Source organism: Lampris incognitus, chromosome 17 (genome assembly GCF_029633865.1).
Source record: "Lampris incognitus isolate fLamInc1 chromosome 17, fLamInc1.hap2, whole genome shotgun sequence".
Taxonomy (NCBI): Eukaryota; Metazoa; Chordata; class Actinopteri; order Lampriformes; family Lampridae; genus Lampris; species Lampris incognitus.
Genome location: NC_079227.1, coordinates 2034212 through 2060461, shown reverse-complemented (window position 1 = coordinate 2060461; position 26250 = coordinate 2034212). Strand labels below are relative to the sequence as shown.

The 26250-nt window shown below is 45.3% G+C and overlaps 1 protein-coding gene across 5 annotated transcripts in view; it reads left to right on the top strand.

Moving 5' to 3' along the window:
* Positions 1-3892: 3892 nt before the first annotated feature.
* LOC130127984 (myoferlin-like) overlaps positions 3893-26250 on the top strand; it is a 114310-nt gene continuing 91952 nt past the window's right edge. For 4 of the 5 annotated variants that reach the window (XM_056297694.1, XM_056297692.1, XM_056297693.1 and 1 more), the window contains exons 1-6: positions 3893-4060; positions 5363-5418; positions 8874-8965; positions 24692-24800; positions 24918-25005; positions 25839-25978. In XM_056297694.1, coding sequence (XP_056153669.1) covers positions 3973-4060; positions 5363-5418; positions 8874-8965; positions 24692-24800; positions 24918-25005; positions 25839-25978 — 573 coding nt within the window. In that variant the 5' untranslated portion in view covers positions 3893-3972. Of the gene's footprint in view, positions 4061-5362; positions 5419-8873; positions 8966-24691; positions 24801-24917; positions 25006-25838; positions 25979-26250 lie in introns of those variants that run through there. The other variant, XM_056297695.1, reaches the window with a different exon arrangement.

Genomic DNA, 26250 nt, shown 5'->3' with positions numbered 1-26250 from the left:
CCTGCGGGAAGGCGGAGTTGGCCCCGCCCATAGGACCAGCCCCTCCCGCCCACAATAGATTGACGGTGGCAACCATTTATGTGTAAAATAATGTCTGTGTTCAGCATGAGCCTGAGTGTCACCTTGTGTTCTGCAATACAAATGATGGCCGTTAATGTCACGACCGTTAACTTTGAAGCTATTATGTGCTTCAAACTTCTATTAATTGCCCGTGTGGATCAACATTCGTTAAAAAGGTTGGTTGATTTGTGGTGATTATCTCGACGTTTTAGAATTTATTTTTGTAATTTATCATCCCATCCGCTGTGGCGACCCCTGGGAAGCGGGTAACAAACCGAAAGAAGGAGAAGAAGAAGAAGAAGAAGAAGAAGAAGAAGAAGAAGAAGAAGAAGAAGAAGAAGAAGAGCCAAATCCAAATCCAGAATTTTAGGCTTCACCTGACCTTTTCCCTTTTCTGGGTTAAGACGGAGGCTTGAAGGAGAAACTCGGATTATGTCGGCGAGTGTTACGTTGCCTTGGTGGTCTTTTGTTACTCATCTTGGTGGTCTGTCAGGTAGTCTTTTTCTACTCAGCTTGGTGGTCTGTCAGGTAGGCTTTTGTTACTCATCTTGGTGGTCTGTCAGGTAGTCTTTTGCTACTCATCTTGGTGGTCTGTCAGGTAGTCTTTTGTTACTCATCTTGGTGGTCTGTCAGGTAGTCTTTTGCTACTCATCTTGGTGGTCTGTCAGGTAGGCTTTAGTTACTCCGCTTGGTGGTCTGTCAGGTAGTCTTTTGTTACTCATCTTGGTGGTCTGTCAGGTAGGCTTTTGCTACTCATCTTGGTGGTCTGTCAGGTAGTCTTTTGTTACTCATCTTGGTGGTCTGTCAGGTAGTCTTTTGTTACTCATCTTGGTGGTCTGTCAGGTAGGCTTTTGTTACTCCGCTTGGTGGTCTGTCAGGTAGTCTTTTGTTACTCGTCTTGCTGGTCTGTCAGGTAGTCTTTTGCCACTCAACTTGGTGATCTGTCAGGTAGTCTTTTGTTACTCATCTTGGTGGTCTGTCAGGTAGTCTTTTGTTACTCATCTTGGTGGTCTGTCAGGTAGTCTTTTGTTACTCATCTTGGTGGTCTGTCAGGTAGTCTTTTGTTACTCGTCTTGGTGGTCTGTCAGGTAGTCTTTTGCCACTCAGCTTGGTTATCTGTCAGGTAGTCTTTTGTTACTCAACTTGGTTATCTGTCAGGTAGTCTTTTGTTACTCGTCTTGGTGGTCTGTCAGGTAGTCTTTTGCCACTCAGCTTGGTTATCTGTCAGGTAGTCTTTTGTTACTCAACTTGGTTATCTGTCAGGTAGTCTTTTGTTACTCATCTTGGTGGTCTGTCAGGTAGTCTTTTGTTACTCAACTTGGTTATCTGTCAGGTAGTCTTTTGTTACTCATCTTGGTGGTCTGTCAGGTAGTCTTTTGTTACTCATCTTGGTGGTCTGTCAGGTAGTCTTTTGTTACTCATCTTGGTGGTCTGTCAGGTAGTCTTTTGTTACTCATCTTGGTGGTCTGTCAGGTAGTCTTTTGTTACTCATCTTGGTGGTCTGTCAGGTAGTCTTTTGTTACTCATCTTGGTGGTCTGTCAGGTAGTCTTTTGTTACTCATCTTGGTGGTCTGTCAGGTAGTCTTTTGTTACTCATCTTGGTGGTCTGTCAGGTAATCTTTTGTACTCATCTTGGTGGTCTGTCAAGTAATCTTTTGTACTCATCTTGGTGGTCTGTCAGAGAGTCTTTTTTACTCATGTTGGTGGTCTGTCGGGTAGTCTTTTGTTACTCATCTTGGTGGTCTGTCAGGTAGTCTTTTGCTTGGTCTGTCAAGTAGTCTTTTGCTACTCAACTTGGTGGTCTGTCAGGTAGTCTTTTGTTACTCATCTTGGTGGTCTGTCAGGTAGTCTTTTGCTACTCAACTTGGTGGTCTGTCAGGTAGTCTTTTGTTACTCCGCTTGGTGGTCTGTCAGGTAGGCTTTTGTTACTCGTCTTGGTGGTCTGTCAGGTAGTCTTTTGTTACTCCGCTTGGTGGTCTGTCAGGTAGGCTTTTGTTACTCATCTTGGTGGTCTGTCAGGTAGTCTTTTGTTACTCCGCTTGGTGGTCTGTCAGGTAAACTTTTGTTACTCATCTTGGTGGTCTGTCAGGTAGTCTTTTGTTACTCATGTTGGTGGTCTGTCAGGTAGTCTTTTGTTACCCATCTTGGTGGTCTGTCAGGTAGTCTTTTGCTACTCATCTTGGTGGTCTGTCAGGTAGGCTTTTGTTACTCCGCTTGGTGGTCTGTCAGGTAGTCTTTTGTTACTCATCTTGGTGGTCTGTCAGGTAGTCTTTTCCTCCTCATCTTGGTGGTCTGTCAGGTAGTCTTTTGTTACTCATCTTGGTGGTCTGTCAGGTAATCTTTTGTACTCATCTTGGTGGTCTGTCAAGTAATCTTTTGTACTCATCTTGGTGGTCTGTCAGAGAGTCTTTTTTACTCATGTTGGTGGTCTGTCGGGTAGGCTTTTGTTACTCATCTTGGTGGTCTGTCAGGTAGTCTTTTGCTTGGTCTGTCAGGTAGTCTTTTGTTACTCATCTTGGTGGTCTGTCAGGTAGTCTTTTGCTACTCAACTTGGTGGTCTGTCAGGTAGTCTTTTGTTACTCATCTTGGTGGTCTGTCAGGTAGTCTTTTGCTACTCATCTTGGTGGTCTGTCAGGTAGTCTTTTGTTACTCCGCTTGGTGGTCTGTCAGGTAGGCTTTTTTACTCGTCTTGGTGGTCTGTCAGGTAGTCTTTTGTTACTCCGCTTGGTGGTCTGTCAGGTAGGCTTTTGTTACTCATCTTGGTGGTCTGTCAGGTAGTCTTTTGTTACTCCGCTTGGTGGTCTGTCCGGTAAACTTTTGTTACTCATCTTGGTGGTCTGTCAGGTAGTCTTTTGTTACTCGTCTTGGTGGTCTGTCAGGTAGTCTTTTGTTACTCCGCTTGGTGGTCTGTCAGGTAGGCTTTTGTTACTCCGCTTGGTGGTCTGTCAGGTAAACTTTTGTTACTCATCTTGGTTTGCTTGCCTCTGATTGGCTGGCCGTCAGGGCTTTCTGCCAGAACACTTCCGGGCTTGAAAGCGGTGGAGGAAAAATGTCTTGATGCTTCCGAGAGAAAGAAACTCGGAGTTCAGAGGAAGTCAACAAACACAGCGATCCACGGTGAGGACACACACGCATGTCCACTGGCGTGGCTTCCCCTGGTAGGAGAGCGCTGACAAGAGGAGACGTAATGACTCTTCCTGCCAGAGGGGGGAGACATACCTCCGCCCTGCAGGTTAACCCACATCAAACCTAAACCACATCAATCAGAACCAGAATAAACTTCACTGGCCCAGTGTGCCTGTGCACACGAGGAGTTTGACTCCGGTACACGGAAGCTTCCAGCACTTTAAGACATCACTCACACTAGAAATGAGAGAAAAACCACCAACAAACCGGGAGGAGGGGGTCTGGAGGAGTCCGCCGGTCCGCCACCAGACTCTACTGGGCTCTCCCGGTTCTTAAGCCGATAAACACGGTCCGTGTTCGACACGACACCAGTAAATACACGTTAGGTTGATTACATGAGAACTGGCAGTGGTTTATTTATTCTCCGGGATCAAACGAAACCAGGTCATAGCTGATTCCGGTCTTGTAGAAACTCCGCGCTCATTCAGACCCAGCGGGATGACGCGTGGGTCTTCATTGGGAACACGTGTGTCATATGAACACCAGGCGTTATTAACACCGGGTGTCAACACCGTCATGACAGGCTCTTCCTCTTCACTCCTTTCCTGCCTTTGCTTTTTCCTTCTCATGTCAGATGACGGTCCAGTGATCCGCCCTCCCTCCCCTCTCTCCTCCTCCTCCTCCTTTCTCCCGCGGACTCCCACCTCCGGCTTCTGGCGGACGCTGAGATGCTGCCGCTTCACCTCTAACTCGGACTAAAACTCGCAACCCCTCTCAGGCTTCACCATGCTGCGGGTGGTGGTCGAGTCCGCTAAAGGACTCCCCAAAAAGAAGGTGGGAAGTCCTGATCCAGTGACCTCCGTCATATTTAAAGGTAGGATTTCACCTTTTCCCAGCTGAAACACTCCTTCTGCCCGTCGACTCTCCGACGTCTTCCGTCTCGACCCACTTCACCACCTCTACTTGCGTTATGTATAGTCCGGAAGACCTGCAACACCTTCACAAGCTCCACATGTTAATCAGGACGAACTCTGGAAAACTTGAATTCCCACATCAGCTGCGCACAGACGACACACGGGCGGAGGGTTTTCCGGGGCAGAGCAGACGCCTTCTGTAGTGCCATGATAAGGGGTCCATGTTTACTCGAATACAGCACCAGCCGGTCTGCAGGGCGGTACTTGATGAGCTGCTCTGACACTGATGGACCTCCATTGAGCCCGGCTGGTCCTCCTGCGGGACAGCCAGGCCGTCTTAATGGACCTCCACTGAGCCCGGCTGGTCCTCCTGCGGGACAGGCAAGCCGTCTTAATGGACCTCCATTGAGCCCAGCTGGTCTTCCTGCAGGACAGCCAGGCCGTCTTAATGGACCTCCATTGAGCCCGGCTGGTCCCCCTGCAGGACAGCCAGGCCGTCTTAATGGACCTCCATTGAGCCCGGCTGGTCCCCCTGCAGGACAGCCAGGCCGTCTTAATGGACCTCCATTGAGCCCGGCTGGTCCCCCTGCAGGACAGCCAGGCCGTCTTAATGGACCTCCATTGAGCCCGGCTGGTCCTAATGCAGGACAGGCAAGCCGTCTTAATGGACCTCCATTGAGCCCGGCTGGTCGTCCTGCAGGACAGCCAGGCCGTCTTAATGGACCTCCATTGAGCCCGGCTGGTCCCCCTGCAGGACAGCCAGGCCGTCTTAATGGACCTCCATTGAGCCCGGCTGGTCCCCCTGCAGGACAGCCAGGCCGTCTTAATGGACCTCCATTGAGCCCAGCGGGTCCCCCTGCAGGACAGCCAGGCCGTCTTAATGGGAGTAGCTCTGTAGCAGTTCTGTTTGGGTCAGGATGACCCGTGTGAATGACGGCTGCTCACCATGCGCGGTGTTGGTGGGAGCTCATACTGGGAGCAAAGGGGGAGAAGGACGAGACAGCTTGGGCATGTTTAGATGAACATTCCAGTTGTATCGCTATGAAACCCAAAGGTGGCTTGGGGTCAATATGGCCGGTGAACAACACATCCATTGCTAATTAGTGAGCGGAACACGAGCATTAATGGGGGACTGGGACTCACTGTGGCTGTTAGATGGACCCCCCACCTTGTCGAGGTGGATCTGCTTAACCTGGTGGGGAAATGGTGTCTGTGGAATCTTAAGGAGCATTTCTGTTTATTTCATGAAATTTCCTTTTCAGATGAAAAGAAGAAAACAAAAGTAGTTGACAGTGAGCTGAACCCCGTCTGGAATGAGGTAAAACTCCTGTGCGCACACACACACACACACACGCGCACACACACACACACACACACACACACACACACGTGCACAGATAAGGTAGCGAAGCAACACATCAGCCATGACGGACCTGTTAAAGTCGCCTGGTAGAGTCATTGATCCTCTGTGGATTAGATCACCTCTTTCAATGGGAAGTAGTCACAGCGTTGTGTGTATTGATAACTAGTTCCTCCTCCTGATATCTTTTACCGTCGCCGCAGTAGTCTGGATTTGAGGTAATCAGTCGCCGCAGTAGTCTGGAATTGAGGTAATCAGTCGCCGCAGTAGTCTGGAATTGAGGTAATCAGTCGCCGCAGTAGTCTGGAATTGAGGTAATCAGGTAAGTGGATGAGTTAAATCTGTGACTCAATCATTCACCTTTAAGGACCTAAAGTTATTCGTTCCAAACAAACTCCACACCAGTTTATTTTACTGGGAGGAGAGTTTTCCAACTGGTGAATCAGGTTTACTGTGTGGTTGTAATGGAAACCAGTACGCAGTGGGTCGAACCAGTAAGGCAGACCATTGTACTGAAATAATAAGTCATTACAATTAATATCCAGCATCCATCATCCGAACCGCTTATCCTGCTTTCAGGGGTGCGGGGATGCTGCAGCCTATCCCAGCAGTCATTGGGTGGTAGGCGGGGAGACACCCTGGACAGACCGCCAGGCCATCACAGGGCCCACACACACACACATTCACACCTAGAGACAATTTAGTACGGCCGGTCCACCTCACCTACATGTCTTTGATTCACCTGACCTACATGTGTTTGGACTGTGGGAGGAAACCGGAGCCCCCGGAGGAAACCCACACAGACACGGGGACAACATGCAAACTCCACACAGAGGACGACCCGGGACGACCCACCAAGTTTGGAGGACCCCAGGGCTCGAATCCAGGAGCTTCTTGCTGTGAGGCGACCGTGCTAACCACTATACCATGGTCTGGGTGAATACTCGATTCTGATTGGCTGCAGGGTGTCCATTCATTCCTGATAATGGACACCTACTAAAAGTAGTTGCAGTGAAACTGTTCACCGTAACATTTTGCCAAGTCATTATGCAGATTTACGAGATCGCCATCGGCGCTGTGCCCTCACAGGGTACCGATGGAAACTATCAAGTCCGCTGTGGCGACCCCTGGGACGGAGGGAACAAAACCCCTGGGAAGCTGGGAACAAGGCCCCTGGGACGCAGGGAACAAGACCCCTGGGAAGCTGGGAACAAGACCCCTGGGACGCAGGGAACAAGACCCCTAGGAAGCTGGGCACAAGACCCCTGGGACGCAGGGAACAAGACCCCTAGGAAGCTGGGCACAAGACCCCTGAGACGCAGGGAACATGACCCCTAGGAAGCTGGGAACAAGACCCCTGGGACCCAGGGAACAAGACCTCAAGGAAGCTGGGCACAAGACCCCTAGGAAGCTGGGCACAAGACCCCTGGGACGCAGGGAACAAGACCCCTAGCAAGCTGGGCACAAGACCCCTGGGACGCAGGGAACAAGACCTCTAGGAAGCTGGGCACAAGACCCCTGGGACGCAGGGAACAAGACCCCTAGGAAGCTGGGCACAAGACCCCTGGGAAGCTGGGCACAAGACCCCTGGGAAGCTGGGAACAAGACCCCTGGGACGCAGGGAACAAGACCCCTGGGACGCAGGGAACAAGACCCCTAGGAAGCTGGGCACAAGACCCCTGGGAAGCAGGGAACAAGACTCCAGGGAAGCTGGGAACAAGCCGAGAGAAGAACAACTCATGTCTGTGTTGGGCTGCTGCGTCAGTACACATGGCTCGTCATTTATTCGTGAAAATCTTCATATTGATTCGGGGACGGTGACATGGCTGGATAGCTAGCTAGTCTTGTTGTTAAACGTACTGTCCGCTGATATTTGCTGTTTGTCAGCCTACAACATGTTGTTGACTTGGAGTCTGGCTAGCATAGCGTTAGCTTTCTGACTCCAAATGTCTCCCGCGGCCGAGTCGTATCTATGGTTCGTCCTATTTACTGGAGTAGTGAACAACGTTTCCATTTCATGAGAGCCGAATGGGATGGGGAAGACTGTTCCAGGTATTAGTCAAGCCCTCCGGTGTTAGCAGGGAAACTGTTATGGCTGGTTAAAAACTTTAATTTTGATCGCAGAACACATGAAAATATAAATGAAGGGTCTTGGTTTATTTTCCTCTGACACGTGACCATGTATCAGCGGGATAATGCCCCCCCGAGGTGTCCCTTATCAGGGACTAATGGACTCCGCGGAAGACCACGGTTCTCCGCGGAAGACTCGGCGGAAGACCACGGTTCTCCGCGGCCCGTCGAGCGGCTCTTGCCTCCCCGTCGACCCCGCGTCCCTTCACATGTTTAATATGTAGGAAAACGCTCTGGTCAGAAGTCAGGCAATACAAAGCACTAATTATTATGATGATTATGATTATGATAATTATTATGATTATTATTGACTAAGCGTTTACGTACTTTTGCGTTTATACTCATGTCAGTTGTTTATGGTTTCTCACTTTTATTACACAGCCGATTGTCCTGAACCTGTTTTCTGAAGTGCCCTGAGAACCACTGTTGTTGTGTAGAACTGACGGCCTGTGTGTTGTTGTGTGGAACTGACGGCCTGTGTGTTGTTGTGCGGAACTGACGGTCTGTGTGTTGTTGTGCGGAACTGACGGTCTGTGTGTTGTTGTGCGGAACTGACGGTCTGTGTGTTGTTGTGTAGAACTGACGGCCTGTGTGTTGTTGTGTGGAACTGACGGTCTGTGTGTTGTTGTGCGGAACTGACGGCCTGTGTGTTGTTGTGCGGAACTGACGGTCTGTGTGTTGTTGTGCGGAACTGACGGTCTGTGTGTTGTTGTGTAGAACTGACGGCCTGTGTGTTGTTGTGTGGAACTGACGGCCTGTGTGTTGTTGTGTGGAACTGACGGCCTGTGTGTTGTTGTGTGGAACTGACGGTCTGTGTGTTGTTGTGTGGAACTGACGGCCTGTGTGTTGTTGTGCGGAACTGACGGCCTGTGTGTTGTTGTGCGGAACTGACGGTCTGTGTGTTGTTGTGCGGAACTGACGGTCTGTGTGTTGTTGTGCGGAACTGACGGCCTGTGTGTTGTTGTGTGGAACTGACGGCCTGTGTGTTGTTGTGCGGAACTGACGGTCTGTGTGTTGTTGTGCGGAACTGACGGTCTGTGTGTTGTTGTGCGGAACTGACGGTCTGTGTGTTGTTGTGTGGAACTGACGGTCTGTGTGTTGTTGTGCGGAACTGACGGTCTGTGTGTTGTTGTGCGGAACTGACGGTCTGTGTGTTGTGTGGAACTGACGGCCTGTGTGTTGTTGTGCGGAACTGACGGTCTGTGTGGTGTTGTGCGGAACTGACGGCCTGTGTGGTGTTGTGCGGAACTGACGGCCTGTGTTTCTGACCTGTGTGTCCTCAGGTGGTGGAGTTTGATTTGAAGGGGGTGGCGCTGGACTCCTCCTCCTTCCTGGACGTGGTTGTGAAGGACTACGAGACTCTCGGGAGAGATAAGTAAGTACCCAGCGGCTGGTGCAGCTCCGCCCTGCTCCACCCCTTCACACGTGAGGGCTGAGTGTCGAAATGCCTGACCTGTGGCCACCCCACCTTGATGAAGTGCCATACAACCCCTCTTTTGTCTGAACTAGGACGCGTGTGTGTGTGTGTGTGTGTGTGTCTGGTTTAAGTGTGTGTAAATGCACCATTTCTATGTCTCTCACATTACTCGATGTATTGGTAAATCAGATCACTATGCACATTTATGTGGCACAAACGTATCGCTGATGTTCAGGAAAACCAACATGTTGGCACACATGTTGCAGTATTTGAATAGTGCTGCTAACCCCCCAAACACGCACACACACACCCTGCTGCCGGTGTTGCATGCTGGGACTTGTTTGGGCGGTGTGGGACAGTGGAACATTCAGCAGGGGGAGAACAGATGAGCGTCTTTCTGTCTCTGCAAGAGAGGAAAGGAAAAGCTGGGAGCCGAGGGGCCGAATCAGACGAGCTGACCTGGAACTATAAGGCTGTGTATGAAGGGCTCATACCAGACTACAGAGAATAACCCAGACTTTACCTCTGCCCCAAGTCAGGCAGTTTAAAGTGCATCCTACTAGGACGCTAGTCGGAAGACAAAGTTGGATGAGCATTTTTATTGTTTTCATGAACGCAGACTTGTTTCATTGCATCAGACCCGTTCAGCGTTTGGTGGTTGAGTGTTTTTTTTACCAAATGCAGTCAGACGAACATATGGGACCATTCCAGTCTAAGCAACAGAGAATGTTTCTGTGGCGCTGCTAATTACAGCGCTCAAAGTCTTTCTCTACACTGGAAAGACAAAACACGTACCACTGGATCACTCTGTTTCAGTGAAACATGTACCACTGGATCACTCTGTTTCAGTGAAACATGTACCACTGGATCACTCTGTTTCAGTGAAACATGTACCGCTGGATCACTCTGTTTCAGTGAAACATGTACCGCTGGATCACTCTGTTTCAGTGAAACATGTACCGCTGGATCACTCTGTTTCAGTGAAACATGTACCACTGGATCACTCTGTTTCAGTGAAACATGTACCACTGGATCACTCTGATCAGTGAAACATGTACCGCTAGATCACTCTGTTTCAGTGAAACATGTACCGCTGGATCCCTCTGTTTCAGTGAAACATGTACCGCTGGATCACTCTGTTTCAGTGAAACATGTACCACTGGATCACTCTGTTTCAGTGAAACATGTACCACTGGATCACTCTGTTTCAGTGAAACATGTACCACTGGATCACTCTGTTTCAGTGAAACATGTACCGCTGGATCACTCTGATCAGTGAAACATGTACCACTGGATCACTCTGATCAGTGAAACATGTACCACTGGATCACTCTGTTTCAGTGAAACATGTACCACTGGATCACTCTGTTTCAGTGAAACATGTACCACTGGATCACTCTGTTTCAGTGAATCATGTACCGCTGGATCACTCTGTTTCAGTGAAACATGTACCGCTGGATCACTCTGTTTCAGTGAAACATGTACCGCTGGATCACTCTGATCAGTGAAACATGTACCACTGGATCACTCTGTTTCAGTGAAACATGTACCGCTGGATCACTCTGATCAGTAAAACATGTACCACTGGATCACTCTGTTTCAGTGAAACATGTACCGCTGGATCCCTCTGTTTCAGTGAAACATGTACCGCTGGATCACTCTGTTTCAGTGAAACATGTACCGCTGGATCACTCTGTTTCAGTAAAACATGTACCGCTGGATCACTCTGTTTCAGTGAAACATGTACCACTGGATCACTCTGTTTCAGTGAAACATGTACTGCTGGATCACTCTGTTTCAGTAAAACATGTACCACTGGATCACTCTGTTTCAGTGAAACATGTACCGCTGGATCACTCTGTTTCAGTGAAACATGTACCACTGGATCACTCTGTTTCAGTGAAACATGTACCGCTGGATCACTCTGTTTCAGTGAAACATGTACCGCTGGATCACTCTGTTTCAGTGAAACATGTACCACTGGATCACTCTGTTTCAGTGAAACATGTACCGCTGGATCACTCTGTTTCAGTGAAACATGTACCGCTAGATCACTCTGTTTCAGTGAAACATGTACCGCTGGATCACTCTGTTTCAGTGAAACATGTACCGCTGGATCACTCTGTTTCAGTAAAACATGTACCACTGGATCACTCTGTTTCAGTGAAACATGTACCACTGGATCGCTCTGTTTCAGTGAAACATGTACCGCTGGATCACTCTGATCAGTGAAACATGTACCACTGGATCCCTCTGTTTCAGTAAAACATGTACCGCTGGATCACTCTGTATCAGTGAAACATGTACCGCTGGATCACTCTGTTTCAGTGAAACATGTACTGCTGGATCACTCTGTTTCAGTGAAACATGTACCGCTGGATCCCTCTGTTTCAGTGAAACATGTACCGCTGGATCACTCTGTTTCAGTGAAACATGTACCGCTGGATCCCTCTGTTTCAGTGAAACATGTACCGCTGGATCACTCTGTTTCAGTGAAACATGTACCGCTGGATCCCTCTGTTTCAGTGAAACATGTACCGCTGGATCACTCTGTTTCAGTGAAACATGTACCGCTGGATCCCTCTGTTTCAGTGAAACATGTACCGCTGGATCACTCTGTTTCAGTGAAACATGTACCGCTGGATCCCTCTGTTTCAGTGAAATGTACCACTGGATCACTCTGTTTCAGTGAAACATGTACCGCTGGATCACTCTGTTTCAGTGAATCATGTACCGCTGGATCACTCTGTTTCAGTGAAACATGTACCGCTGGATCACTCTGTTTCAGTAAAACATGTACCGCTGGATCACTCTGTTTCAGTGAAACATGTACCACTGGATCACTCTGTTTCAGTGAAACATGTACCGCTGGATCACTCTGTTTCAGTGAATCATGTACCGCTGGATCACTCTGTTTCAGTGAAACATGTACCGCTGGATCACTCTGTTTCAGTAAAACATGTACCACTGGATCACTCTGTTTCAGTGAAACATGTACCGCTGGATCACTCTGTTTCAGTGAAACATGTACCGCTGGATCACTCTGTTTCAGTGAATCATGTACCGCTGGATCACTCTGTTTCAGTGAAACATGTACCGCTGGATCACTCTGTTTCAGTGAATCATGTACCGCTGGATCACTCTGTTTCAGTGAAACATGTACCGCTGGATCACTCTGTTTCAGTGAAACATGTACCGCTGGATCACTCTGTTTCAGTGAAACATGTACCGCTGGATCACTCTGTTTCAGTGAAACATGTACCGCTGGATCACTCTGTTTCAGTGAAACATGTACCGCTGGATCACTCTGTTTCAGTGAAACATGTACCGCTAGATCACTCTGTTTCAGTGAAACATGTACCGCTGGATCACTCTGTTTCAGTGAATCATGTACCGCTGGATCACTCTGTTTCAGTGAAACATGTACCGCTGGATCACTCTGTTTCAGTAAAACATGTACCACTGGATCACTGTGTTTCAGTGAAACATGTACCACTGGATCACTCTGTTTCAGTGAAACATGTACCGCTGGATCACTCTGTTTCAGTGAAACATGTCGGAGTCACGTTTTTCAGATTCCCAACTTATTCTGCATGGCTGTAAAACTGAGGGAGGCGGTGTGTGTGTGTGTGTGTGTGTGTGTGTGTGTGTGTGTCGGGGAAGTCGGAGTCTTGTGAGATGAGTCAGGTTTTCCTCTCTGGGAGTCCTCGCTGACTCTCTGATGGCTTGAACAGAAGGAAATACTCTGCAGAGTGGTTTTGAGTTCTTTGGAGCAAAACCTCAACAGGGGAAAAAGTTAAACTTGTTCCTTCGTATCTGATTACATTTGAGAGGGAAATTCCGGCCCCTGAGCCGGAGTTGGTCATATGGAAGTTAGTAACCACACGGCCTAATTTAGCGTCTGATTCAGAACAGAAACTGGTCTTTATCCATGGTCAGGTGTTAGTACTTTAACAGTTAGACGCTGGTTTGTCGGATCCATATTTTCCGCTTGTGAAATAACATGGTGACTGAGGTCAAAGGTCAAAATGTATGCTCTGATTTAATGCTATTTTCGGAGATGGTTATGTATGACACCTACAAAGTCACCAAGAAGATTCTACACCTCATGAGGTGTAGAATCTTCTTGGTGATTTTGTATTTAACATTTCTTTTGTGATTGTAAAATACTCAGTTGTGGTTTGTGGTCAGTTGGTTTGGGTTAAATGAGGTCAAGTAATCAACATGTGAACTATCATTCTGCGTTGTGTGATGAATGCAAGCGGATGACTGCACCAGTTCTCTGTTAGATCCGTCATCCATATTATCCGCTCTGTCAACAGAAACAAAGGACAAGTTTCTGGAATGAAACTCGGCTGGAGAAATCACAGCTGCTTGATCTGAAGGTTGTTCCCATATCAGGGTTGCTAAGGGACCTGGAAAACCTGGAAATTTGTATTTGTTTTCAAATGAAGATTCAAGAAACATTATTGGCACACAGCCAGTTTGGGGGGTATTTATTTACGCTACAGCACGGTGGCTCCAGGGTAACATATCCAACTTCCCAACATAAATATGTGCAAAAAATACTTACCTGATACACACAACAAATCAGTCAAGTCAGTTTTATTTGTATAGCTCAATATCAGAAATTACAAATTTGCCTCAGTGGGCTTTACAGCAACACAACATCCTGTCCTTAGACCCTCGCATCCGATAAGGAATAACTCCCTAAAAACCTTTAACAAGGAAAAAAAATAGGAATAAACCTCAGGGAGAGCAACAGAGGAGGGATGTCTCAAGATGGACAGCGTGCAATTATGTTGTGTTTACAGAATAAAATGCAGTTTACACAATACAACATTGAAAGAGGATAGCAGAATTATAATGGCATTATTTATTTATGGGGGGGGGGTCTTCCCAATGGTACTTGGTCAATTACCCCACTCTTACCCACATCTGGCTTCCCACCCTCAGACACGGCCAATTATGCCTGTAGGGACGCAACGGATTCGACCACTATGCTACCCGGATGCCCTGAATTATAATGGAATTATAAGATATATGAAAAATATGATGAGGACACCAAGCAGTATCCAGATGCCAGTGGAACAGCCTAGAACCTGAGTCATGTGACAACCATCTCCATGCAGACCTGGCAGAAGAACGGACTACACATGCACAAAGAGGAGACTCACATCACATCACACCATTCATGGGAGAAGAGGCAAGAAAAACCATTAGTCACACGATGCAGAAAGAGAAGGATACAACATTGAAACGGGATAACAAAATTATATGGAGTTATAAGATATATATAAAGAACGTGATGAGCAGGATGCCAAGCAGCGTCCAGGTGGCGACCGCCATCACCATGGAGACCTGGGAGGAGGACAGTCTGCACATGCACACAGCGGAGAGACACATCACAACATTCACATACACGGGAGAGGAGATAGAAGACATTATTCAGAGAGAGAAAAGACATGTGAGAGACTAGAGAATAGTTGCAATAATCTATACGCTGTAATCTCATCGGCAGAACAGTGGTTGGCAAATGCATTTAGACAGAAACCAACCTGCCATGCAGTACAGATTGTGAAGCACTCAACTTAAAGACAACTATTTGTAGGTTAAGGCAAAAACATGTTTTAAGTTTGTATGTAAAGGACTCAAAAGATTGTGATTGTCTGATGGCAGCAGGCAGGTTATTCCACAAGAATGGGGCCTGATAAGAAAAGTATTGTATTTTGAGAGCGAAGAGCTCAAGATGGAATGTAGGGTTTAAGGAGATCAGACAGGTAAGATGGGGCCAGCCCATTTATAAGTCAGTAGAAGCACCTTGTATTCTGATCTAACATGGATAGGAAGCCAATGAAGGGAGGCAAGAATTGGTGTAATGTGGTGAAATTTCCTAGATTTAGTTAGGATTCTAGCAGCAGCATTCTGAAGACTTTTAGTACTAGAATGTGGCAGACCTGAGAACAGAACATTACAGTAATCAGGTCTGGATGAAACAAATGCATGTATTAGAGTCTCTGCATCAGCCATGGAAATGGACTGCATTTTAGCTATGCTACATAGCAAAAAAAGGCATGGACTGTATTTTAGCTATGCTACATAGTGAAAGAAGACATGAAGGACTGTATTTTATCTACGCTACATAGTGAAAAAAGACATGAAGGACTGTATTTTAGCTACGTTACATAGTGAAAAAAGACATGAAGGACTGTAGTTTAGCTACGCTTCATAGTGAAAAAAGACATGAAGGACGATTTTATCTACGCTACATAGTGAAAAAAGACATGAAGGACTGTATTTTAGCTATGCTACATAGTGAAAATAGACATGAAGGACTATTTTAGCTACGCTATATAGTGAAAAAAGACATGAAGGATTGTCTTAGCTATGCTACATAGTAAAAAAATACATGAAAGACTATTTTAACTACACTACATAATGAAAAAAGCCATGAAAGACAGTATTTTAGCTACGCTACATAGTGAAAAGATATGAAGGACATATTTTAGCTTCACTACATAGTGACAAAAAACATGAAAGACTATTTTAGTTAAGCTTCATAGTGAAAAAAGACATGGACTATTTTAGCTACGCTACACAGTGAAAAAAGACATGGACTGTATTTTAGCTATGCTACATAGTGAAAAAAGACATGAAGGACTGTATTTTAACTACACTACATAGTGGAAAAAAGACATGAAGGACTGTATTTTAGCTACACTACATAGTGAAAAAAGATGGACTGTATTTTAGCTGCGCTTCATAGTGAAAAAAGACGGACTATTTTAACTATGCTACATAGTGAAAAAAATACATGAAGAACTGTATTTTAGCTACACTACATAGTGAAAAAAGACATGAAGGATTGTTTCTTAGCTATGCTACATAGTGAGAAAAGACATGAAAGGCTATTTTAGCTATGCTACATAGTGAAAAAAGACATGAAGGACTGTATTTTAGCTACACTACATAGTGGAAAAAAGACATGAAGGACTGTATTTTAGCTACACTACATAGTGAAAAAAGATGGACTGTATTTTAGCTGCGCTTCATAGTGAAAAAAAGACGGACTATTTTAACTACGCTACATAGTGAAAAAAATACATGAAGAACTGTATTTTAGCTACACTACATAGTGAAAAAAGACATGTAGGATTGTTTCTTAGCTATGCTACATAGTCAGAAAAGACATGAAAGGCTATTTTAGCTATGCTACATAGTGAAAAACGACATGAAAGACTGTATCTTAGCTGCGCTATATAGTGAAAAAAGATATGAAGGACAGTATTTTAGCTACGCTACATAGTGAAGAAAGAAATGAAAGACTATTTTAGCTACGCCACATAGTGAAAAAAGTCATGAAAGATTGTGTTATAGCTATGCTACATAGTGACAAAAGACATGGACTTTATTTAGCTATGCTACATAGTGAAAAAGGCATGAAAGAATGTATTTTAGCTATGCTACATAGTAAAAAAAGACATGAAAGATTATTTTAGCTAAGGTTCATAGTGAAAAAAGAAATGAAGGACTGTATTTTATCTACGCTACATAGTGAAAAAAGACATGGACTTTGTTTTAGCTACGCTACATAGTGAAAAAAGACATGGACTGTATTTTAGCTGGGCTACATACTGAAAAAAGACATGGACTGTATTTTAGCTGCTCTACATAGTGAAAAAAGGCATGGACTGTATTTTAGGTCCGCTACATGGTGAAAAAAGACATGGACTGTATTTTAGCTAAGCTACAAAGTGAAAAAAGACATGAAGGACTATTTTAGCTATGCTACTTAGTGTAAACACACATGAAGGACTGTGTTTTAGCTACGCTACATAGTGAAAAAAGACATGAAGGACTATTTTATCTACGCTACATAGTGAAAAAGGACATGAAGGATTGTATTTTAGCTACATTACATTGTGAAAAAATACATGAAAGACTATTTTAGCTACGCAACATAGTGAAAAAAGACATGGACTATTTTATCTACACTACATAGTGAAAAAAAAGACATGGAGTGTATTTTAGCTACGCTACATAGTGAAAAAAGACATGGACTGTATTTTAGCTACGCTACATAGTGAAAAAAGACACCGACTGTATTTTAGCTACGCTACGTAGTGAAAAAAGACATGGACTGTATTTTATCTACGCTACATGGTGAAAAAAGACATGGACTGTATTTTAGCTATGCTACATAGTGAAAAAAGACATGGACTGTATTTTATCTACGCTACATAGTGAAAAAAGACATGGACTGTATTTTAGCTACGCTACATAGTGAAAAAAGACATGGACTGTATTTTAGCTACGCTACGTAGTGAAAAAAGGCATGGACTGTATTTTATCTACGCTACATAGTGAAAAAAGACATGGACTGTATTTTAGCTATGCTACATAGTGAAAAAGACATGGACTGTATTTTAGCTATGCTACATAGTGAAAAAAGACATGGACTGTATTTTAGCTATGCTACATAGTGAAAAAAGACACGGACTGTATTTTAGCTATGCTACATAGTGAAAAAAGACATGGACTGTATTTTAGCTCTGCTACATAGTGAAAAAAGACATGGATGGTATTTTAGCTACGCTACATAGTGAAAAAAGGCATGGACTGTATTTTAGCTACGCTACATAGTGAAAAAAGACATGGACTGTATTTTAGCTACGCTACATAGTGAAAAAAGACATGGACGGTATTTTAGCTCCGCTACATAGTGAAAAAAGACATGGAGTGTATTTTAGCTCGGCTACATAGTGAAAAAAGACACCGACTGTATTTTAGCTACGCTACATAGTGAAAAAAGACATGGAGTGTATTTTAGCTCTGCTACATAGTGAAAAAAGACACCGACTGTATTTTAGCTACGCTACATAGTGAAAAAAGACATGGATTGTATTTTAGCTCTGCTACATAGTGAAAAAGACATGGACTGTATTTTAGCTCTGCTACATAGTGAAAAAGACATGGACTGTATTTTAGCTCTGCTACATAGTGAAAAAGGCATGGACTGTATTTTAGCTGCGCTACATAGTGAAAAAAGACATGGACTGTATTTTAGCTACGCTACATAGTGAAAAAAGACATGGAGTGTATTTGAGCTCCGCTACATAGTGAAAAAAGACATGGATTGTATTTTAGCTCTGCTACATAGTGAAGAAGGCATGGATTGTATTTTAGCTCTGCTACATAGTGAAAAAAGACATGGAATGTATTTTAGCTACGCTACATAGTGAAAAAAGACATGGACGGTATTTTAACTACGCTACATAGTGAAAAAAGGCATGGACTGTATTTTAGCTCTGCTACATAGTGAAAAAAGACATGGACGGTATTTTAGCTACGCTACATAGTGAAAAAAGACATGGACTGTATTTTAGCTACGCTACATAGTGAAAAAAGGCATGGACTGTATTTTAGCTACGCTACATAGTGAAAAAAGGCATGGACTGTATTTTAGCTACGCTACATAGTGAAAAAAGGCATGGACTGTATTTTAGCTCTGCTACATAGTGAAAAAAGACATGGACGGTATTTTAGCTACGCTACATAGTGAAAAAAGGCATGGATTGTATTTTAGCTACGCTACATAGTGAAAAAGGCATGGACTGTATTTTAGCTCTGCTACATAGTGAAAAAAGACATGGACGGTATTTTAGCTATGCTACATAGTGAAAAAAGGCATGGACGGTATTTTAGCTATGCTACATAGTGAAAAAAGACATGGACGGTATTTTAGCTCTGCTACATAGTGAAAAAAGACATGGACGGTATTTTAGCTATGCTACATAGTGAAAAAAGGCATGGACGGTATTTTAGCTCTGCTACATAGTGAAAAAAGACATCGACTGTATTTTAGCTACGCTACATAGTGAAAAAAGGCATGGACTGTATTTTAGCCACGCTACATAGTGAAAAAAGGCATGGACTGTATTTTAGCCACGCTACATAGTGAAAAAAGGCATGGACTGTATTTTAGCTACGCTACATAGTGAAAAAAGGCATGGACTGTATTTTAGCTACGCTACATAGTGAAAAAAGGCATGGACTGTATTTTAGCTCTGCTACATAGTGAAAAAAGGCATGGACTGTATTTTAGCTCTGCTACATAGTGAAAAAAGACATGGACTGTATTTTAGCTCTGCTACATAGTGAAAAAAGGCATGGACTGTATTTTAGCTACGCTACATAGTGAAAAAAGGCATGGACTGTATTTTAGCTCGGCTACATAGTGAAAAAAGGCATGGACTGTATTTTAGCTATGCTACGTAGTGAAAAAAGGCATGGACTGTATTTTAGCTACGCTACATAGTGAAAAAAGGCATGGACTGTATTTTAGCTCTGCTACATAGTGAAAAAAGACATGGACTGTATTTTAGCTATGCTACATAGTGAAAAAAGGCATGGACTGTATTTTAGCTATGCTACGTAGTGAAAAAAGGCATGGACTGTATTTTAGCTCGGCTACATAGTGAAAAAAGGCATGGACTGTATTTTAACTATGCTACGTAGTGAAAAAAGGCTGTCTTGGTGAGTTCTTTAATGTGTTTATCAAAAGAAATGCTGGGATCAAACGTAACACCAAGATGTTTGGCTGCCACGCTTTGAGAACTGGAAGTTACTGTTACTTGGTCAGACTGGTGTCTAGCTAGCGGGCCATCAACCAGCATCTCTGGTTTATCTGACTTTAACAGCAGGAACTTTAGTGACATCCAGTTTCTCACAGCAAGTAGCGTGTGCACACTTACACAACCAGGTTATTGTCAACTTTTGTATTTTCCTTGTTTCCCCCTAATTTGTTTTTTTTTATTTGTTTTTCACTTTATCACATGAAAGGTGGAAAAAATTCTGCCATGATTTAATTTGGTTTCATTTTCTTACATCACAAAAACCTGCTGTTTTAACAGAGGTGTGAGGACTTGTTATATACACTGTATATCTCTTTTACTATCTGTTGTGTGACATATGACTTATCTATACGTGTGTGTGGGAGGGAGAGAGCGAGAGAGAGACAGACAGACAGACAGACAGAGAGAGAGACAGACAGACAGACAGACAGAGAGAGAGACACCCCCCGGCAGGTCTTCTTCACAATGGTCACATAGTGTGTTGGTCTTGTTCCTCTGGAGGTTTGCAGGGTCATTGTTCATTGTGCAGAACAATAGAAAGTCTGTCTGGGTTTGTGTAGAATGACGGCAGTCCCTCATGTCACTTCCATTTTAAAGCCATGGAGGTTGGTTTCTTTTTACTGGTGTGGAGAAGTAGGGCAGGACACTGTTCAGTGTCTCTGTCACAGTTTAGCTTCCTTATTTCAGTTGAAAAGAGAACAGGCAAAATGTACACCTCTCTGGAATAAATGTTGGCATGTTTCCAAACCAATTAGATCAGCCAGTAAACCAATACAGTTTTAATGAAGTAGCGTGGAGTTGAAGTTCATTTGCAGTATTCATACCCTTGGAATGTGGTATCTCCTCCCAGGACTCCGGGTGCCTTCCTAATTCAATAGACCGTGATGTTATTGGTGATGAACTCTGGTCAGTCATCACACTCATGAGGCTGCATGCCAGTCTCACCGCGTCACTCCGCCTCCTTCCTCCACCCACCGCCACCAAGACAACAGTCACAGTAAACTTTATTTTTCTGTTTCACAAGCATGACACCCGGAGCTGAGGACAGAGACGGAGACGGAAACTAAAGTGGATTCATAGGACGGCTGTTTTTAGAACCAACTGTCAATATGAAGCGCACAACAACACAAAGCCAAGAGCCAGAAACAAGTGACCACCCCCACCCTCCATCCAGGAAACACCCAGAAACAACTGACCACCCCCACCCTCCATCCAGGAAACACCCAGAAACAAGTGACCACCCCCACCCTCCATCCAGGAAACATCCAGAAACAACTGACCACCCCCACCCTCCATCCAGTAAACATCCACAAACAACTGACCACCCCCACCCTCCATCCAGTAAACATCCACAAACAACTGACCACCCCCACCCTCCATCCAGGAAACACCCAGAAACAACTGACCACCACCCTCCATCCGGGAAACACCCAGAAACAACTGACCACCACCCTCCATCCAGGAAACACCCAGAAACAAGTGACCACCCCCACCCTCCATCCAGGAAACATCCAGAAACAACTGACCACCCCCACCCTCCATCCAGTAAACATCCACAAACAACTGACCACCACCCTCCATCCAGGAAACACCCAGAAACAAGTGACCACCCCCACCCTCCATCCAGTAAACACCCAGAAACAAGTGACCACCACCCTCCATCCAGTAAACACCCAGAAACAAGTGACCACCCCCCTCCATCCAGGAAACACCCAGAAACAAGTGACCACCACCCTCCACCCAGGAAACACCCAGAAACAAGTGACCACCCCCACCCTCCATCCAGGAAACATCCAGAAACAACTGACCACCACCCTCCAGCCAGGAAACACCCAGAAACAACTGACCACCACCCTCCATCCAGGAAACACCCAGAAACAAGTGACCACCACCACCCTCCATCCAGGAAACACCCAGAAACAAGTGACCACCACCCTCCATCCTGTAAACACCCAGAAACAACTGACCACCACCCTCCATCCAGGAAACACCCAGAAACAAGTGACCACCCCCACCCTCCATCCAGTAAACATCCACAAACAACTGACCACCACCCTCCATCCAGGAAACACCCAGAAACAAGTGACCACCACCCTCCATCCAGGAAACACCCAGAAACAAGTGATCTCCATCCAGGAAACACCCAGAAACAAGTGACCACCCCCACCCTCCATCCAGTAAACATCCACAAACAAGTGACCACCACCCTCCATCCAGTAAACACCCAGAAACAACTGACCACCACCCTCCATCCAGTAAACACCCAGAAACAACTGGCCACCACCCTCCATCCAGGAAACATCCAGAAACAAGTGACCACCACCCTCCATCCTGTAAACATCTAGAAACAAGTGACCACCCCCCTCCATCCAGGTAAAAACCCAGAAACAAGTGACCACCACCCTCCATCCAGGAAACATCCAGAAACAAGTGACCACCCCCCTCCATCCAGGAAACACCCAGAAACAAGTGACCACCACCCTCCATCCTGTAAACATCTAGAAACAAGTGACCACCACCCTCCATCCAGAAACAAGTGACCACCACCCTCCATCCAGAAACGAGGGACCACCACCCTCCATCCAGTAAACACCCAGAAACAAGTGACCACCACCCTCCATCCAGGAAACACCAAGAAACAACTGACCACCACCCTCCATCCAGGAAACATCCAGAAACAAGTGACCACCACCCTCCATCCAGGAAACACCCAGAAACAACTGACCACCACCCTCCATCCAGGAAACACCCAGAAACAACTGACCACCACCCTCCATCCAGGAAACATCCAGAAACAAGTGACCACCACCCTCCATCCAGGAAACACCCAGAAACAACTGACCACCACCCTCCATCCTGTAAACATCTAGAAACAAGTGACCACCACCCTCCATCCAGAAACGAGGGACCACCACCTTCCATCCAGTAAAGCTGTGAGAAACCCACAGTCACGGCTGTCTGTCTTGGTTTGTATACATCCAGGCTCCAGTTTCTCCATCAGAATAATCGCTGTTTTAATCGAACAGAAACTCTGCTAAAGCCTTATTACCTAAAAATAGTTAAGAATAATAGGGGAGAAGGATCTGGGGGAGGCAATATCAGAGGAAATTTGGGCGGAGATTTTAAAACGAGTTCATAAATCCTCTTTTTGCGCGAGGCATAGCCTTATTCGGTGTAAATTGGTTCATGGCACCTATTATACTAATGGCCGTTTGTCAGAGTTCTATGATGGGGTGTTTCCTGCATGCAGCAGATGCCAGCATTCACCTGCGGATCTCAGACATATGCTCTGGCTCTGCCCAGCTTTGCATAAATATTGGACAGAAGTTTTTAATATAATTTCCATGTGACAAGTGGGGAAAAGTTGAGCCTGACGCTTTTGGTGCGTTGTTTGGAGTCTTTCCTATGTTACCAACTCTCTCTGCAGTTAAAAAAGACCTCCTGGCTTTTACCACTTGTTTGGCCAGGACACCAATAGTCATTAAATGGAACTCACAGGCGTCACCTTCTCATATTCTCTGGGCTCGAGACCTTCTCTATTTTCTTAAATTAGAAAAACTTCGACGTTCACTGAGTGGTTCTGCCGGTAAATTCCAGAAATTATGGGGTCCATTTTTTTCAGTTTATTAATCACATAAGTTTCCGGTTTATCCTGGAATGATAAAGGTGTTTATGGTTTACAGGGCTACTGATGCTGGGCAGCGTGCACTTCAGCTGCTGTTATACCAATGTATTGTGGGTGGGTGGGTGGGCGCGGTGGTCCTTGGCTGGCGGGTCGGGCCCTTTAGTCGGGGCGCCGGCCCCGGTCTCCCGCTCCGCGGGCGGCAGCGTTGGCCAGTCGGCTGGGGGGTCCGGCCCGTTGGTCGGGGGCCGGCGTGTCTGCTGGGGGGTCCGGCCCGTTGGTCGGGGGCCGGCGTGTCTGCTGGGGGGTCCGGCCCGTTGGTCGGGGGCCGGCGTGTCTGCTTGTCCGTGCGCGTTACAGTATTGTCTAGTGGGGACACCACCGTTTGCTGACTGACGTTTTGTTGTTTTTTTTTCTCTCTCTTTTGGCTGCTTTTTGTTTTTTTTGCTTTATTTTTTATTGTTATTTTCAGTTTATTTTCTGAGGCAGTAATGCTGTTTTTGTGTATAAAATTTTTGATTGTCACTTTTTTACAGTGTTTTGATAATAGGGAAGTTTATTCTATGTGTACATATATATTTATACCTGTTTTGGATAATTGTTTTGTAATGCACTGGTGGCACACTTGTATTTTCATGTGAAACTTAATCAACAAAGTAAGAAAAAAAGAATAATAGTCAGATGATGAACTTTACTCTTCGTGATTTCCATTATCTATGCTGCGTTATAAGGAAAACTGTTATTTTCATCAACATCCAGCTGACATGTCCATCCAATCTGAGCTACTACTACTGCTACTACTTTCGGCTGCTCCCGTTAGGGGGCGCCACAGTGGATCATCCGTTTCCATCTCTTCCTGTCCTCTGCGTCTTCCTCCGTCATACCAGCCACCTGCATGTCCTCCCTCACCACCTCCATAAACCTCCTCTTTGGCCTTCCTCTTCTCCTCTTCCCTGGCAGCTCCATATTCAGCATCAATCCAATCTGAACTAATCTGTTAAAAGTCAAACGATGTCTGATTGACTTCTGCTTTTCTGAACACATCACAGAATAACACAATATCACAACTTCACTTCTCACTGAGGAGGGCAGCTGGCCAAATCTGGGTGTGTGGGTGGGTGTGTTGGATTTACCTTAGCAGATGGTTTGTTGGCTCTGGGTGGAGTCGCCTCATTCTCTTTAGTCTGCTTCATGTTGCTGCGTATGGAAACGGATGAGAGGAAACATGAAATATTCCCCTACAAATGAAGAGCGTGTCATGACCTTATTGGTGTTTGGATGCATGAGGTTGATGCAGGATACTCCACAGATGAACCAGCAGGATCTCAGCCTGCAGTGCACTTGTACCATGTAAAATCGTCTTCATGAAGAAGAGCATTTCTAAATGTAATGCTTTCATCCTCGTCTGTCTGTCTTTCTTTCTGGCAGATTTCTTGGGTCTACTAAAATCTCCTTGAAGGACCTCGCCACAGGTCAAGTCAAGTCACTGCCCTCCAAAAATGTGGCTCTGCTTAATGAAAGTGGTCAGAATATTGGAGTAGGTTTGTTTTATTATGCATAACCAGCTTTTCAGAGTCACCGTTTTTCTGCTGCTCTGCGTCTGTTTTGATTAAAGCAAAGTATGAAAACACTGACGGGTGTTTGGTCCCTGCAGGCCACCATCAATCTAGTGATCGGCTATGATCCTCCAGCCAACACTGCCTCCAATCCAAATGACCCGCAGGGAGACGTGACGGCAGATGGTACGTCTATGTACTGCACCAGTACCACAGTCTATGTGACCTCAGTACTACATCACTACTACATTGGTACTGCACTCTGTGTGATCATACTACATCAGTACTGCAGCCTGTGATCTCAGCACAACCATATTAGTCCCTGATGTCAGTACTAAAGTCTATGTGACCTCAGTACTACATCACTACTACATTGGTACTGCAGTCTATGTGATCATACTACATCAGTACTGCAGCCTGTGATCTCAGCACAACCATACTAGTCCCTGATGTCTGTACTAAAGTCTATGTGACCTCAGTACTACATCACTACTACATTGGTACTGCCGTCTATGTGATCATACTACATCAGTACTGCAGCCTGTGATCTCAGCACAACCATATTAGTCCCTGATGTCAGTACTAAAGTCTATGTGACCTCAGTATTACAGTCCATGTGATATCATCACTACTACATCAGTACAACAGTGGGTGACCTCCAGTACTACATCAGAATCATATTTGTTGCCAAGTACAAGAACATACAAGGAATTTGTCTTGGTATGTTGGTGCAAGAGGGAAAAATTAACAGTAAATGGTGAAGATAAAAGTTAAAAATAGTAATAATACATCACTACTACATCAGTACTACAGTCTATGCGACCTCAGTACTACATCACTAGTACATCAGTACTGCAGTCTGTGTGACCTCAGTACTACATCACTAGTACATCAGTACTGCAGTCTGTGATCATACTATATCAGTACTACTGTTTGCGGTGTCAGTACTACAGCTTGTGGTGTCAATACTACAGTTGCACAGTGAGAGGTGTTTTCTAACGTGGTCTTTATGTTGCTAGCTGGCGGTGGGGGGGAGGCGGGGGAAGAGGTGATGGACGGTGGCTCCTCCTCTCCTGGTCAGCCTGTCAATCTGAACCGCCGGCTGGGCAGAGGTGCCCGACGACACCACCCGCTGACCAACAAACCTCAGGACTTCCAGGTGAGCTGACCTCTGATGAGACCGGCATGATGTTTTTACTCAACTGTTTTTTCATCATCTATTTATTAGTCCTCTGTTGTTCACTATGGCTGGTGTATTTTACTGTCTCACCGCGGATCAGTTTTGTCTTATGTTTCTTTAACATGCACTTGTGAACGTAACTAATATGAAGGCTTTCAAACCATCATATACCAGTATTTCTTGTTTTTAATTCACTATCTTGGCAAAATATGAAGTTCAGTGGAGAAGATAAAGAACAAGTACTTGTGTTT